This window comes from Passer montanus, unplaced genomic scaffold (genome assembly GCF_014805655.1).
Source record: "Passer montanus isolate IOZ18808 unplaced genomic scaffold, ASM1480565v1 scaffold40, whole genome shotgun sequence".
Lineage (NCBI taxonomy): Eukaryota > Metazoa > Chordata > Aves > Passeriformes > Passeridae > Passer > Passer montanus.
The window spans coordinates 6,658,081-6,675,771 of NW_024368819.1; the positions used below are offsets into that span (position 1 = coordinate 6,658,081).

The following is a 17,691-nucleotide window of genomic DNA, read 5'->3' on the forward strand; positions in this document are numbered from 1 at the left end:
AAAGTCTACTTAATTTAAGTGCAAAAATTTACAGAAATGTTCTAGAGACAAAAAACCACTAAACACCCCTCTTTGGATGAAAGTTCTTGACCTTTTTATGATGAAAGAGGTGGACAGATGTGTTTGTATGATATTAGTTTAGTATTTACTCAATTTTTCCAAGGTCTGGGTTACCGCCTCTTTAAAAATAAAAGCACTTGAGATTGATAATGTTTTGCCTCCTTCCTCACTGATCTGGTGATCAAACTCCCAAAGCTATTCCTACTGAACTCAACATTTCTTTTTCTACAGCAAGAATCTTTACAGAGAAGTGCTGTAAATAAGGGTCTGCAAACTCTTTAGAACCAAAGAATCTTTGTGCCCAAAACTGACACAAACTTATAGGCTGTATTGAACCATGTGAGACTGCAAACCTGTCACAGCAGATCTTACAGAAGGAAATCCTGACCTCTGATACTTTCTTCACACTCAGCCACACACACCAAGATTCTTTAGTAACCCATAAAGGGTATAAAAGCAATGCCAGTGGGCAGCAAGCATCAGGAACCTGGAAATCTCTCTTCAGAGACCTCTACGAAAGATTTTATTGCTGTTACTCCTACTCAAGTCGCATAGTTAAAAATGTCACATATAACATACATTCTTGATTCATAATACATAAATAACTTACATCAATGCTGAGGATAAACAAATGCAACAAAATTCTAAGCATTACACTCTAAGCAGAAATGTCTACATTATCTTCTCTTAAAGAGATACTAAATGCCCAAATCACAAAGTATCGTGTTACAGCCGATCCGAACATAAAAGGGAAGCCAGGTTTGCACAGAAAAAAGTCTTTTGTCAGGCCAGCTGACCTTGCTAGAAAACTTAGATTCCAGCTCTAATTCTTCACATGATGGAAAACTGTGTTACCTGATTTCATCTTTCTTTTCCTGAAAGACTACAACAACAAATCCAGGATGCCTAATAGGCCAGACTGACTCCTAGAAGTGCATATAGATTCCACAGACAAGCACTGACAAAGATGGGGAAATGAGTCCTTATCTCTGGTCACTAAAAAGTTCTTTCTTCTGAAATAATGTGGTCTTGAGGCATGCTATTTGCTTGAGGTACAGGTAACTGTGAAAAGCTATGGCCCTATAACAGCTAATAACTAAGAAACTTTTCCATTACATGGTGTTAATATCACCCTAGAAACTCGAGAGTCAAATGTCTGGTTTCAGTATTTCTGACACAGTTATTTACATAGCTCTTTTCGTGTCCCCCCTCCACATCTTACCTCTGTAACTGGCAATTCAAGCTGAACCACGTCATCTTGTTTTGAAACAGGCGTTTGCAGAGCTGTGTCTAACAGTAAGATGCCATTGAGATCTTTCCTACATCCTACTGCGTAATCGTCCACAAAGATCACTTTATCCACAGCAGAAATATACTGACATTTCACCCGTCCACCTGGTTTAGCTATAAGGGAAAGATAAAATGCAAGATCTAATTAGAAAAATACTTTTATAGAAAAGACCTCTAATTTCTGTTTAGGAAAGTAATGTAAAACTTTGGCAAAATCTTTACTTTTTGAGATGATCAAAACCTAGCATTTTAGCAACCACAATTTTCACCAACTACACTAAAAAACAAACTACCAAAACCTATACATCCCATCAATCACTACAACCATTTAATTCCTACAGTGGAAGCCATTAATTTAAAAGTCCTCCTCCTACCAGGAGGCCTCAACTAGTGTTTTCAATCTTAATGCAGATGCCTGGTGTACTTGATACTAGCTGACAATCAACAGTAAGAACAAAATTGCACAAACCAGCATGAACAATGAGATAAAATTGCTAAATTACCATCAGGCTTACTAACAGCCCTTCGTCAAGCAAAACAACACTTAAACTTCTCAAAAGTAAGTACAGCATGCAACATGTACCTAAGTGGTATGTGTTCCCTGAGACACTCCAAAAGCTCATTTCTGCTCAGTGCTGCACACGGGATGTTAGCAACAGGTCTGAGAAGTCTGGTGAAGGCAGAGGAAGACCGCCACCAGATAAATAAGAAAAGGGTGTAGCAATGGATTTTATACCCTAAAGTGTTTAGTAGTGTTATTTGTCACTACTACGTGTCCAAAGCTGGATAGACTGCAGAACTAAATGTAATCCATGTGAAATGCTACCTGCATAGAAGGCAAACTGCTTTCTATCACACACGAGTAAGCTGCCACTCCAGAAGCAGATTGTGTGTGTGTTATACATACATGGACACATTCTCCAATGGCAGCTGAAAATGCTGCATTGTCAACACAGAAGTCTTCCTGTCACTCACGAACAGGAGTTTCACCAAATTTTGCATTAATCATGTCCTGTCCACGTTCTCCTCTTTCCTCAGACACTAGATACTGGTTTTATTATAAATAATTTAAAAAATCACCATTTTGGTAGCTAGCATACAGTAAAACATCCAGGTAAAGACAGCTACATAATTCTGTCATCTTCACACTTTGGTAAGAGTTAAATGGAAATTAAAACTTCTGGAAATACAGGGCACATGAATCTGACTACATTACATTTGCAGTATCCTCTCTTTGAAAATGCAGGTAAAGAACAGTTGTCAGCTGCCCTTCTCACCAAGATTTTGGAAACAATGACTCATACTCACAGAACAAATGACATATGCCTTTGCCTGCATTGAGTATACTGCAATTGTAATCATTGATACAGCAGTCAGAAACACTTGCAGAGTCTGGAATCACTTGATATTTGTGAAGTCTTTGGTCCTTGCTCAGCAAAAAGAGTTCTCTGAATGGTAAATCAACTAATTTCAAACTGTGTTTTTGCCAATACACTGGAGTTCCTCACACAAGGCTTTCTACAACCAACACAGCTGCAGGCAAGGAAGTAAAACATTCTACAGGAAAATAAGCTTTGCAAAAATTCAAATACAACTTTTAATATCTTTAAAAGTATAAGTTTCAACAACATACTGGAAACTATTATGCAAATAAACTGAACATAGTATCTGATGCACTAAACTAGAAACCTCAGTAGATTCTGATGATGTTTGCAGACTATCCAGAGTGATCCAAGGGATGGATCATTACAGGACACTTTCTTTAACACATCACTTCTCTCCTCCTTCCCCCTCCCAGAGAAAATGGGAAAAGCAGCTCACCCTTTCTGGCAGTGCAAACACCATGAACACTTCCTTTTGCACTTTCCTTATTTCCTATCAAGCACAGGAGTATGCCCATGCCCTGTGTCTAGGAGTTCAGCAGTCTGTAGGAGTCGCAGTCATTGTGGCTTTCCAGGCTAGACCATTCTTATTTTCTGTAAGTGTAATTTCTGTAATTCTGTAGTGATGTTAATGAAATCTCATGTCCAAAGCAGCAAATAGCTAATATCCTCTGAGTAAATGGTTCAAATATTTAGAAGCCAATGAAGATAACTAACGAGACAGATAATATAGTATTTCTGCTCCATTGTAAAACAAAGTAAGTTATAACTACAGAACAAAAAACACATTGTCTGCCAGCTGTGATTTTTTATTGTGTGCTGGCTAATATTCTGGTTGGTTGTACTGATAGAAAGATTGGCCAAATTATCTCTAGAACGTTATTTACAGTTGCTGTTTTTATTTTATTTGAAGCACATAAAAACAAAACTGGCTCCCTTAGCCTAAGTCAATGGAACTTCAAAGAAATTATTCAATCAATATTTAATATTTTTCCAAAACCCAGAGAAACACATTTTGTAACTGACTAGTTTACGCTAAATAGTTTCTGAGTTGCTGAGAAGCTTTTCTGCAAATAGGAGTTTAATTTTAAAAGTTCACAAAACACATGTCAAGATAATTCTAATACTAGTCACATACTGTAACACAGTCTACATATGGCTGACCATATGATTATAATAATAGACTGAGAACCAGGAAATCAACAAATAGAGAAGTCACCACTACAGAAGGAGTAACCTAGAAGTTATGCCTAGAAAAGTTAAATCATCCTAAAGCATTGTCAGAAGTGTTCTTTTTAACTCAGGATCAATATTTTACAATGTGCTAAAGGACTCTGCCAATACCCATTGGAAAACATACTGGTGTCCCTTTATCATTATGTCCTGCCTGTCCAGCCTAAGTTTACTGGCAATAAATAGTGATCTGCATCTTCACAAACCACAGCTGAAAAGTTTCCTGTAAAATCACTAAATTATTTAAGCTAGATCATCAAAACCCAACTGTTTTTCTCATTTTAGCCCCCATTGCTTTAGCTGTAATTTATTTTGGGTGGAAGGAGAAAAAGCAGTTATTCTTAAGTTTTTAATGATTTTGCTTTTCAGTCTTGGCACAAGTGAATCATAGCTTCTCCCAATATCTCCAGCCTATCTGCCTAGGATTAAAAACAAAACAACACACAAAGAAGTCATTAAACCTTTTGTCAGTTCCTACAAGGAAACCTGGCAGGCTGCTAGCATGCCAGAAGTGCAAATCCAACAGCATATTACACTGTGGTATGTCATCTATCACAACATTATAACTAGCAACGTAAAAACTTAAAATAAAACCAAACAAACATCAGATTGCAGAAATTAAGAACCTGAGAAAAGGAACATTTCACCTCCACCTTCTTTGTTACAAACAACAGAGAACAGAGACCAGCAATTTCCTGTGATAGAAATCTGACCCATGAGAGTATCGCAGAAAACAAACTTGTCTGGAGAATTCGTAACAATCTAAGCAGCATCTGGCATGCCCCCTTGCCTATGGGCATTAAGATGAACCAAACCAATTAGAGAATTAGCCTTGCATTTTAAGAAGCAGAACAATGAAAAAGTTTGCCTCCATCTCTCTGCTAAAGATACATTCAGCCTCAAAGCTATAGAGCATAAGAGAAGTGGCTGACACCTGCATATGCTTCGCCACCATCATGAAGAGATAGAGATTAATGCTGGCAGTAACACCTTTATCTTTTGTGATATTGGAAAAAGTTAATTCACCTAGAAAACTGCTAGCCAGGAATAGTACTAAAACATTGAAGTCGGTAATTCTCTTGACAAGAAGCTCCCAATACAAAACAAAAAAGCTTAAAAACAGTTTCTAAATTAAAGTAAACTAGCACTTACCTGCAGCTATTAAGTGAGAGTGGTCAACACATGCATCGTATCACTGATTCCATAATGCTAAGACCCAAGTCCAACCAAGTATCTAAAGGTTCAAAGTTCACTAGGTCTTTAAATTAACAATTAAAGTAACATTTTTGGAGAAACAGAAATCCCATCAGCCCAGTAGAACAGATACATTATGTGCAGCAATACCAGTTTCTGCCATTTAATTGCATCTGCCGTTATTAATTGCCAATCTGGTAATTAATGACATCTGCCATTTAATTTAAAATATCCAAACAATATCTCAGTACTAATTTCAAAATACTTGCAAGCATGGAAAAAATAAATGAATGAAGTTGCAGGAGATCAAAAGCCCTATCTATTCCATTGATTTTGTACCATAAGATTTGAGCATCAAACTGTTTAAAGAGAATCCAAAACTCAAGAAAAGGCCAGATTAGTGAACAGCAAAACTATCCTTTCCATCTGGGACAAAAACACTTCCTGCTAGAACCTCACTTCTCACACATTTTTCACATGTACCTGGGTAAACAACCTTACGTATCAGTTGTCCTCATTTGTTACAAAGCAAGTGCCTTTCTTGTTGCTACCACCTCATGTAATCACAACACCAACTGAAAGTTAGCAAGTATAACACCTAATTCCACACTAGCTAAGCAACACATCTGCCAAGGCAAGCATGCCAGAATACTTGCAGTTTGAGAAAGCTCTGCAATACAAATAAAATTTAAAAAAAAAAAAAGGAAAATCCCGTCCTAAAGTTCAATTTGCTGTCTTAATTTGCTAGCAACACCAACTGAAAGTTAGCAAGTATAACACCTAATTACACACTAGCTAAGCAACACATCTGCCAAGGCAAGCATGCCAGAATACTTGCAGTTTGAGAAAGCACTGCAATACAAATAAAATTTAAAATAAAAAAAAAAGGAAAATCCCATCCTAAAGTTCAAGTTGCTGTCTTAATTTGCTATATTTGCAGAAATCTATTTGGAACTAATACTAAAGAAAATCACATCTAGGGATGAGCAAAGGGTTCACTATGGATGAGCAAAGGGTTCACACAAAAGAGCATAAAGAGCAAACCACTGTAAGTCTGGTCTAAAAATAAAGTTGTCTCCAAATTATTTCACATCAGTGGCTCCCAAATGAAAGAAAGACATGGTGGTTATGAACAGTTGGGAACACTATAATGAGAAGATATCTAATGGCTGGCCAAATCAGGCCATGACTGCTCATAATTACTGAATTTATCAGTTATAGATTCTCCCTTGTTCCTCCTCTTCTCTTGCTCATGTACAACCCCTGTGGATACTTCAGCAGTGTAGTTTTATCTTCCAGGTCCAGGCCCAGCCCCTTATTTGCACTAAACATCACCTCACCAAAGCAGTCTGCTGTCATCACAAAGGCACTCCATGAACCTCTCCTTTCCCCAAAACAGAAACATTCTCAAACTTTAGGAAAGGATAGACAGGAAAATATTAGAGGAACACAAGTTCAGGTTCCTATTTTAGACAAATTACATTAATGACTTAAACCAGGTACATAGAAGCAACATTTTCTTTTAGATTTCACTATATGCACATACCTTCATCTGCCACATCAGCTGGAAGCGCTGTCCAAAATTATTTAATCATGAAAAAACACACTAGAGCTGAACCAGGAAAGAAAATTAAAAATATTCTCCAAACAGCAAGAATGCTGAAGCAGACAAATACCGATTCACATGACAAAGTGCCTTCAAACTCACTTATTTGCAAAAACTGGATTTAGTTAATAAAAAACAAGACATGTGATCTAAAGTTTATCTTTTCCTTTAGTAACAAGCACAACAGAGTTGCTTCAGTATCAGTTTCATTATATGATAGCTGGTTTTAATAATCCTTATTAATAGGAAGAAGTGTTATCTGGGCCAAAGCACTGGAGACTGCCACATGAATATTAACTATATGTGTCTGCTCAAGCAACTGCTAAGAGAAACCAACACTAACACTTAAAAGGTTTCAGGACATAAACAAAATCCCACTGAGATAAGAGTTCACATCTCACTCACTTTGCAGGCATAAAATCTTCTCCCACTATACAGACTCAAAATGAGAGTGAATCAGCAGGAGGATGTTGCTGAGCTCCCTGTGCCCGTGCCCTTTGTGTGGTTTCAGATCTCCATGTATCTGACATCACTGGCATCACTTGTATGTACAGAACACAACTGCTCACACAGCTTTATGCCGTTATCCCAAGAACAAATTAGGGAAGATTTCACAAGGTATTCTAGAATCCTTCCTGTAAGCCCCAGTAAACTGTGAGAGTCTAAGTCCTGGCAATTCTTCTACAAACACCTCACTTCACATTCATATTCTTCAAAATTTTTCTTAAAGTGAAAAATTATGAAAAAATTTCCAGAAAGTTTTCTTTCAAAGGGTGCAGACAGACAGATTACACAGCTTCCACCCACAACCAGGCAAGGAACACTTCACAGCTCAGTAACAGGAAGTTCCCGTTCTTCAAGCGCTAGTCCCATCACAGCATTTCACAACAAAGAAACTCTGCCAGATGAAATTTTACTACCAATTCCTCTTTTGGTCCCTAAAGTGGCATCTGAGTTCACCCATTATGTACCCTGCAGTCTCTGCAACAGGAGAAAACTCCACATATGGCACTTTTTGAACTCCCAAGAGTGTTTGGCAGGAAATGGTTTAGCTTCTCACCCTTCCAAGCTCCAATATTTTAAGGAGATTCCAAGACATCATGCTCGGGGAAGCAGCAAGTTCTCAAAAGCAGATAGGTGGGTTACAAAGCAAGTGAAAACCTGGCTGCATTGTCATGTGCAAAGTTAGTCATCAAGGATACAACACCTAGCCAGCTATGAGTGGCATTCAACAAAGCCTGATACACTGCCTTCACCAATGGTTTGGATGGTGGGACACACTGCACCTTGATGTAAACTGTGGATGACACCAATGGGAGATGACTGAGGGCAACTAATGCATTCAATGGCAGGCAGACCCTGCCTTTTACAAGGATCTCAGACAGAGGAACAGCATGACACAAATCTCCTGACGTCCAGTGAAGACAAAAGCATGGTCTTACACCCAGCATGGGATATAACCCCATACATCAAGAGCAGCTGGGACCAACTGTCTGGGTGGCAACCCAGCAGAAAGAACTTGGGGATCCTGATGGACAGGCTGAACAAGAGGCAGCAGTGCATCCTCTCAGCAACAAACTGTTACCATAGAGGGGACCAGAGGAAAAAAATCAGTCTCCTCTAATCAGCAATAAGCTCACATTTGGAATATCAGTGCCATCTTTGCTCCTCCGTCTGAGATGTGAGCATATATGTGACAGTCCCATGAAGGGAGTACTAAGAAGTTAGAGGGCTGGAGAACACAACACGTGGGGAAAGACTAAGATAACTGGGCTCGTTTAGTCTGCAGAAAAAGAGGTTTAGCAGAAAATCTAACAGCAGTCCTCCATTACTGCAGCAGTAGCTCAAAAGCTATTTTAGACTGCTGAGTTACTACCTTTCTCTTTTGGACATTACTTAAAAAAAACTGTACTGACCAGAGAGGCAGGCATAGTGGATCAGAGGAAAATGCTCATAACCCCATATTTTGCCCAAGACAGTGGTCTAAACCAAGTGCTTAGTGAAGAATTTAAGAAAGGTAATCTACACAATGGTTCTTTCCTGTAACACTCTCAGCCTGAGCCAGTTTGTACTTAGGGACCTTCTGACCCAAAAGGGATTTTGATTATGATAATGACCTTTGACAGGTTTTTCCTCTACCACTTTGTCCAACACTGTTGTAATTCCACAAACATATAGCATCCATAATGCCCTGCAGCCAGGAGCTCCATATTTTACTATTTCTCATAGTTACTTCCTTTGATGCCCTCTGCTCCCGTACTTGAATAATTAACTCCCAATTTTCATTTGTCACATGCTCTAACTCTCTCAACTCCCCATTCCAAATCATTCCCATCATCTTTTTCAGACTGAACACTGTTTCACATATATAAACCATTTATTTCACATATATAAACCATTCCACGCTTTAATCTTCTAGTTCTCTCACACTCTTTTTGACATGGAAATAAAACACATATAGACACTGAAAAAGGACATATAATCAGATGAGTTCTTGACAACTTGTCTAGCACTTGCTTATTCAGTAACAACTTGAGCATTTAGCTGGTATTTCATATTCGTAGCACAAGATCTCATTCTGCCATTATGAGTTAATTCAGACCCCAATACACCAGGTTACAACACCACTAAATTCTTATGAATATTTCAAGTGTATTAAATGCATTCTCATATTCTCCTAATAACTACTACACAGGGAAGCTGAAGCAGAACAGACTAGAATCATGCACATTTAAGTTATATTTAAAAGTGAAACTATTGTTTAGTTGCCTTTTCAAACTCTTCAGAGAAGCCAGCAAAATTAAAAGACCTTGTACATTTTAAACACTTATTTGCAGCATAAGAATATCTGAACACGGCGATCATGTAAGTTAAACCTGAGTTCTGTCACTAAAGAGGAACATTCAGAAAAGCTACCTTAAGCCTGGCCTTGCCAGGCACCTTCTGTAGGTATTGGGAAGCCAGTCCCTCTACAGATTCAGAATAAAGACTCTTCCATTCCCATTATGGCATGGGGAGGGAACCTGATATTATTTGTTGAAAAATGCTGATCTTGCAACTTCTGATTCATAAAAGCTATAGAAAACTGATCAGGAAAAATCCACTATCAAATAAAGTTTAACAAGCAGTGTTATATGTCATCACTTACATCAGAACATAAATCTAGGATCCTGCAGAAGACAGGTCAGCTCCACATTAACTGCACTGCCTTCTTATTCTCCAATTAAACACTGTATTTCCAGTCTTCAGTGCCATCTTCCCAGCTTCCTACTTCCCTAACCCTTTCCCCATTGCCATTCAGGCACTCCATCATAGTTCTCAGTGCCACCCTTCACCCTCCCAGCTCTTCCTTTCAATATGGAGTTTTTCACAAATCTTTGTAGCCTGTGGCCCAGTAAACAAGAGTTGACCAAACTGTTCTCCTACAGCTGCCAAATGCAACTATGAGATGCCGAGTGCTTCATGCTCAGTCAAATCAGGGAAATGCAGTGGATCAAACAGCTTTCCCTCCCCAGACTGCACAGGGGCCGAAGAAGTGCTGACAGACTGTATGCTATGCAAGCCTTTGTTAACCAGCACGTCATTGGAGACGTTTTCATTAATGCTACCAATTTTCAAGACAACTTAAGCTCAACTTAAGCAAATTCCCTCTTAAGCTACACATTAAAAAGTTACCAATGCTTACTGAATGGTCCAGGCAAATAGCTCAAGAAAATTTTAAACATAATAGTGTTTATACTGATATGATAGATAAGTTATTGTTTCCATAATTTAATATTTCTAAACTTTTGTTATGCACAATGTTTATTGACTATCGTCCTTATCTGTGCAACATGCACAGGAATCTTCAAAATAAATGTTCTGCAGTGTTCCTGTCTACTTTTTCACTAGCAGAGTACACTGGGTCCTTAACAAATCTTGATATTCTTCCCAAAGACAAGGCAGCAAAGGACTTGCAAGTGTTAGTATTCATCTGTATTTCACAAATGAAAGAACTCAGGCCAATAGCTGTTCTTTCTTGAAACTTCTACTCGTGACAAGCACTCATCTGGTCACTGCAATTAAGACAGCATTAACTATTTAAAGGACAGCCTTCTAACAGCAGAAAGCAATACTGCAGCATCATTTAAGAACCACCAGGAAAGTGAACTAACCCATGTGTAAATATTTTATTTACAAATTTTTTAAAAGTTGTGAGAAGTTACTGATCCCACTGGAACAGACAACATGCAAAAAGCTATCTCACAACACGACCTGGGACAGTCTGATACACTCGGAAGTTGTTCATGACTCCACATGATTGCCAGCCTCATCTCTATGTTTAAGGCAGTCTAAGAAACATTTTTGAAATATGTCATACTGTTCAGAGAAAGTTAAAGAATACTTGTAAAAGCAAGGATGGACAGCTTTCTTTTGGGATTCGAAAGTAACTCAGGAAGAGAACCTGAAAACAAAAAATCAGACCTAATCATTATTAAAAAAGAATTAAGGTGGATCTTCATCTAGGACAGATTTTTCTTATGTTCTATCTTATAAAATTTTAGATGTTCTATTTCACTTAAGTTATGGATACCAGTGCAACAGCAACCATCAAAACTGTTATAAACAATGTAACTAAAGACTAAGAAAGTGGTTCTACTGGGCCAGCTGACATTGTGGTGGGCTGCCAGAAAAAACCAACCATAGGACAAGAGGGTATGTTAGATCCAAACCACTGATCATCAGCACGTTCAGAATAGTAAAATATCAGGCTTTTAAAGATGACCAGGCTGAGCAATGAGTAAAGCCCTTTTCATGTTTTCATTACTTCAAGTCCACCTGCTTTCTTCCATAATGTTCTGGACTTGTACTATCAGTTATCTGTCAGGATAGTTTCTGCCAAGTTTCTTCTACATCTTATACAACACAGTACACAACATAACTGGGAGTGAGCTGAAGGGTTTATCACACAGGCATATTAAAAGCTGTCTTGACCAAAGTTGGACAATAATCAGCATTGAGGTGAAAGTCAGTTTTTTTCCCTGAGAAACCTTCATATTAATGAGAAATGCATTAACTACTGTAAGACAATTAGGGCAGGCAGTCAAAGTTCAAATCCTGACACAAATATCAGTACAGTGTTTCCTCTTCAGGTCACTAAGAAGCATTTCAGGATTCACCTTCCTGCAGAAGACCTTTTTCAAAGTCCATATGCAGAGGTCTAGGAAATTTCTGATTATGTGACATTACAGCATTCTGCAACCTTAAATAATACTGCACTGCTGTTGCAGTGACAGCCATGAATCCATCAGTCCAGATATGAATGATCTGTCAATAAAATGAAAAAATGTTGTGTGATCATGCCTGGCAACATAATATATACCTGCACTGCTGCCTGTTATGACTTCTGAAGCCCTGCACAAAACATGGACATGCAAACATCCCTTTAAAGCTATGTGATAAGAAAAGATCTCTAATTTTACTCTGTTCTAGCTTCTGCAGAAGATAATCCAGATGTGCTTCAACAGAGCCTGGAAATATCAATTAACAGCATTTTGACAGTTTGGCAGGATGCTGGGTAAGTATGAAGGGATATCTGACACACCAATTAAGCTAGCAGACAAATGGAGCTCACAGCAGTCTAGAGCCTTTGCCAGTATAAAACACTGAACTCAAACCTAACAGTTCTCCTAACCTGTTTTCTCAAATGCTTAAGGCACCTCATGAATGATCTTAAGACCACCATCATAAATGAATGAAACGATCTCTTTAAAAAGCATTTCACCCAGATTAGCAGTCACTCAAGTATGCTCAAATCTAAGGTGGGCTGTAGCACATCACTAGATTTGACAACATTCTCCATATGATGAGAAATTCTGTGTTAAGACCAAGGGGCTTCATCATTATTATTATTATTATTATTATCATCATCATCATCATTATCATTATATTTGTTTCATAATGGAACAAAAGAATACAAGAAACAAAAAGATGGAAGAAACTAGCCCAAATTTTGAGGAATTAAGGAGAACTTGAGCAGTATTACCAGTGAGCTTCAAACAGCTGAAAATGTTGATGGTATCTTCAAATAAATCAAGTGTAGGATTGGATGACAGAGTATCCCAACAGTTTCTCCCTAAAGATTATTTTAAGTGTAAATTCCCTCTATGACTTTCAAGCAGCAGAAGAGAATCTCTTCCTCTTGTTTTGCCTTCTGCATCACATGGAAAAGAAAGAAACGGATCTGGGTACCTCTTAAGAGATTTCCAAGGCACCATAATTTAGACAGCTGAAGAAAAACAAGACTTCCCAAAAGAGAACTCCAACAGGCAATGGAGTTGAACTTGCTGGCACAGGTGAGCCTGCTGGGCTGAGATCTATTTACTTCTAAATTCTTCTGACGGAGGAACAGCCCTTGAGGGCCTCTGATGATAAGGCAGAAGCTCTGTTTCCCCTGCAGGAACTGGTATATGTGTACCATGAACAGATCCTTCCCTGTACAGATTCAGAAGTCTATATTTTGATTCCCGTTAGGGCCTCTAGAGTAATTTAGAAGGCCTTAGCTACAAAACACTGTGCACTTTAGCAAACAAGGCTCTGAAGTTACTGCTACACGAAATTAATCTAGAAATACCTACTAGAATAGTCACTGTCCATCTGATAGTACATTTTAGTTCCTTATTTTAATCCTGTCCAAGCTTTTCTGGGAGTTATAGCACTCTTCCAGTTCAGGCAGTTTTCTTACTTTATTTGTAAATAGAAGGGACTGATAAATCAAACACCTCTAAGAACACTAAGAGAGTCACTCAAAATGAATCTGGAAGTTTGTTTTGATTCTTCAGGGGGTTTCTGTCTCACTGTTTTGGTTTGCTTCTTTTGAGGCCGAGGAAAAGACTCATCTTTAGCGCTGTATTTGTAGATTTGTCATTTATGCTCTTTTGGCTACCAGTGTTCAACTTGAAACTGAAACCACAGAAATATCTAAATGTCTAAGAGGGAAAATAAAGTACTTGATAGACTTGCGTGACAAATTCAAAACCAGTCCTGACTAACCATTACAAGCAAATAAACAGTAACGCAGAACATCCAGAAATGACAAGAATTTTCCTTGCACTTCCAGTCTGGTTCTCTGAAATGCACAGTGTGCATGCAACAGTCTTGACAGAAAAGGACAACCTTGTGACCAGGTAAGACAGAGCTTAACATTAGTGGTACCTGATTTTCCCCCTACTTTCATGCACTACCAGGCTCTGGGCTGTTGCAAATGCCTGGTCCTCTTGAACAGGCCTACAGGGCTCATACTGGAAACAGACTAAAGACGATTACACGCTTTCAAGAGACAGAGCTGCTGAAGATTCAGCATGGTCTAACAATCCACACTGAATTCCTACAGACTGGGCTCAGAAGAACATTAGATCACAACATAACCCCTAATCTAATCGATCAATGAAGTTCACACAAGCAACCGAGGCACACAGACCACATTCAAATGTCTGGACTCCATCTAGAACTGAACTGTCTTCTGGCTGTGAATCTTCTGCCTTGCTCTTTTACACACCAAAGAGCAATCTGCATTTCTATTCTAACGAAGGCAGCCTCCACTGCTCTACCACATTCAGCATTCCACAGGTTCAATCTTTTCACAGAGAATGAGCTCAAAGCTTAAGATATATTTCCGCAGTGAACTGTGACTGCAAATACAAAACACACTGAGGCTTGGTGGTATTTCTTTTCCTCCCCTATCCTGCCTTGATAGGAGAATCTTTTCCTTGCTCTGCTTTCTAGAAAGAGGCCTGCTACATTTTGTTTTTCTTTGGGACAGCATTTCTGTCCAACGTAAATCTTTTGGCAAGGCAGAAGACCTGCAGCCTCAATTGCCAAGGAGGACAAGCAGTCTCCCAGGAGAAGCAGTTTTAATTCCTAGAGACTCTATTTTTAGTTATAGTACCAGAAGTCCCTGAAGCAACAATATCCTTTGACCTGTCATTTATGGCAGGGGAGGGAGCACAGACAGAGTTGGTCTACAGGTCTGAGTGTCCAGCTACTACTATCCTACATTAATGAGCTCACACTGTACAGTGCAGGCAGACATCAGAGAGCAGCCAAATTCCCTTCTCCCTCTCTTCCCGAAGACGGAAGGAAGAGAGAGAGAGAAAGAGTGAAAAGGATTGCTAATAGCCGCAACAGACACCAACTGCTGAGATGCACCAGATTTCTGACAGGCATGCCAGTCTGAATCCATAAGAAAATTCATCTAAAGTTTCTTCAAACTAAACTAAGGTTATCATTTTTTCCCCAGTAATAAAATTATCAGCTCTACTGCACAGATAAAATTTGGGTAGATTGCAAGCAATTCTGCTGTTTTATGTGAGGAGGAGTAGAACCCATCTTTTACAGCCATGCTGTCACAGAGAAGACTGACACTAAAGGAAGTATACATGATTGAATGTACGTAACAGAAGCAAAGCAATATGTTATTTTCAAATAGTTACTATTTCGGGGAGAATTTCCATTAGCATTTTGAATACTGAGTCAAATCCTTTGCAAGGATTCTATCACAGCAAAGTGTAGAATCACTTTGATTTACAGATCACTTCCTTTTCTGTATCTGAGAATTAAACATCTCCTACACAGACAGCCAATTACAAATTAAGTCCTCTATTTATGCCTTCTTCATCCACAACTTAAAAGCAATTTTAAAATTTCTGCAATAGCTTGAAGAAACAAAGTTATTAATAAAAAAAGCACTTTCAGAGACAGCATGGTAGAAGGGAATTATAGAAGCAGAGTGATCTGAATCCTGAACAATGCAGGAAACACCACACAAGAGCCTCATTCTCCATGCAAGCAACTGACAACAAAAGCAGCTGGCACCTTCTTAATAATTCCACAAAACTATTTTTTTTTCAATTGTCCCAAATGCTTAACCTTTACATACAATGTACCAACTTTGAGCTATGAAAGGAAATCAGCAATTTTTGTCCTGTTCTCTTCAGTTTGACATTTGCAATACAGTTACTGGTTTTCAAGGTGAAAGTGTACATATTGCCTAGGCTATGGCATTCCCATGCAGCTCTTGGCATTACTGTACCACTGCTCAGGCAGCAAACAACCTTTCACCACCACCACTCAGCAAAGCAACATCTTATTAGCAGCACACAACTGTAAGGAGAACACAACTGGGAAGAAGCCTCTCTTTCTACTCCAAGGGCTGGACTCAAAAGGAGACAACCCACCCTATCCACTACCCACTGCCAATATTCTGACAAGTGCCACAGTTTAAAAGCCATTAATGAACAAGGAACAAAAGCTCTTAATGGCATTTGGATCTTTTTCTACAGAGCTAGTTTATTACCAGTGCAAAATCACTGTTATGGTCAACAAATAAAGTTGCTTCATAGTTACGGAGATGCTACAGTCTAAGCCTCTCCAAAGCCAGGACAGTCATGCCTGCTGAACATAATAGCAGGGATATGGTTACTATCACCACAGACAGTCAAGATACTCAACAGCCTGAAGAACTATTCAACACATACAAAAATGTATCACCAAATAACTTCATGAAGGATTCTGATCTTAAATAGTTTTAAGCCATAGGACAAATTACACTTTTAAGCAGTAAGCCTTCTTAAAAAAAAACCAAAACAGAATAAGGCTCAGTAAATAAATTATTACAGCATCACATATCAATAAGAACTAGAACTATGCCTGTCCTGGCTAACATGCTGTATCTAATCTTTGGAAGTTCAACGTCACATGAGCTACAACAACACCTGGAAAAGTAAAATTTAAAAATACAACCGTATACATCGCAGCCTTCCATCCCCATTTAATCTTTCAGTAACCATGCCGGTATGTTTTACAGAAGTAAAACGCCTCGGCGCTGTCTACATCAGCATCTCTGCCTCAAAGAGTGGGAACACAGAACCAGAGGCTCCGGTTGGAAAAGAGCTCTGAGATTCACCGAGTGCCCAAACACCACCACGTCAATGGACCATGGCACTGAGCGCCGCGTCCAGTCTCTCCCTAAACACCTCCATGCACGGCGACTCCACCACCTCCCCGGGCAGGGAGGCCGCTCAGGCCAGGAAAAGAAAAAGGGCTGACAATACGCCGGGGGGATCCTCCGGCATCCAGGGCCGGGGCCGAGCCCGGCCGCTCCTTCCCGGGGCTCCCCGAGCCGCCACGACACCTGCTCGGCCGCGCTGCCCGCCGCCCGCTCACCGCCGAGCGCCGACGCCTGCAGCGTGGCCCCCGAGGTGCCGTCGATGACTTTGATGGCGCCGCGCGCGGTCACGGCCAGGATGGCGTTGAGCGCCGGGTGGTAGCACAGGCTGCAGAGCCCGTCGGCGTCGCAGCGCAGGCAGCCGTCCCGCAGCAGCAGCCACTCGCAGGAGCCCGGACCGGGACCGGGCCCCGCCGCCGCCGCCGAGGAGCAGGAGGCCGCCGCAGCCATCTTCGCGGCCGCCGCCGCCGCCGCCCTCAGGACAAGAGGCCCGCGGAGAGCCGCTCACTGACAGTCCCTGGAGCCTCCGCCGCCAGTCACCATCCGGGTCCGGGGAGAGGGGGAAAGGGAGAGCGCCCGCGTGAGCGGGAAGTGACACAGCCGCGCCGGATGCGGAACCGAGCGGCCGCGGCCCGGCGGGGGGCGGGGGCGAGGGGCCGCTCCGCGAGGGGCGGCGCTGCGCTGCGCGCATGCGCACCGCCCACCCCGCGCTGGCTCCGCTCCCGCGGCGTTCCTTGCCCGCGGTGTGTGATCCCGGCCCGCGTTGTGCGATCCCTGCCCGCGGTGTGTGATCCCGGCCCGCGGTGTTCCCGGCCCGCGGGGTGCGATCCCTGCCCGCGGGGTGCGATCCCGGCCTCGCCGCTGCCGTGTCGTTACTGCTTCGGACAAGCCCTGGGCCGTAAGCGGGCGCGCTCGCTCGCCGCCGCCGCCCCGGGGAAGGC

The 17,691-nt window shown here is 40.7% G+C and overlaps 1 protein-coding gene across 6 annotated transcripts in view; it reads right to left on the reverse strand.

The window, feature by feature from the left end:
* Positions 1-17,402, reverse strand: part of BIRC6 (baculoviral IAP repeat containing 6) — a 174,457-nt gene extending 157,055 nt beyond the window's left edge. For all 6 annotated transcript variants that reach the window (XM_039718798.1, XM_039718795.1, XM_039718797.1 and 3 more), the window contains exons 1-2: positions 16,969-17,402; positions 1,283-1,464 (exon numbers count right to left, since the gene is read on the reverse strand). In XM_039718798.1, the coding sequence (XP_039574732.1) occupies positions 1,283-1,464; positions 16,969-17,200 (414 nt within the window). In that variant the 5' untranslated portion in view covers positions 17,201-17,402. The remainder of the gene's footprint in view (positions 1-1,282; positions 1,465-16,968) is intronic.
* Between the last annotated feature and the right edge of the window lie 289 nt (positions 17,403-17,691).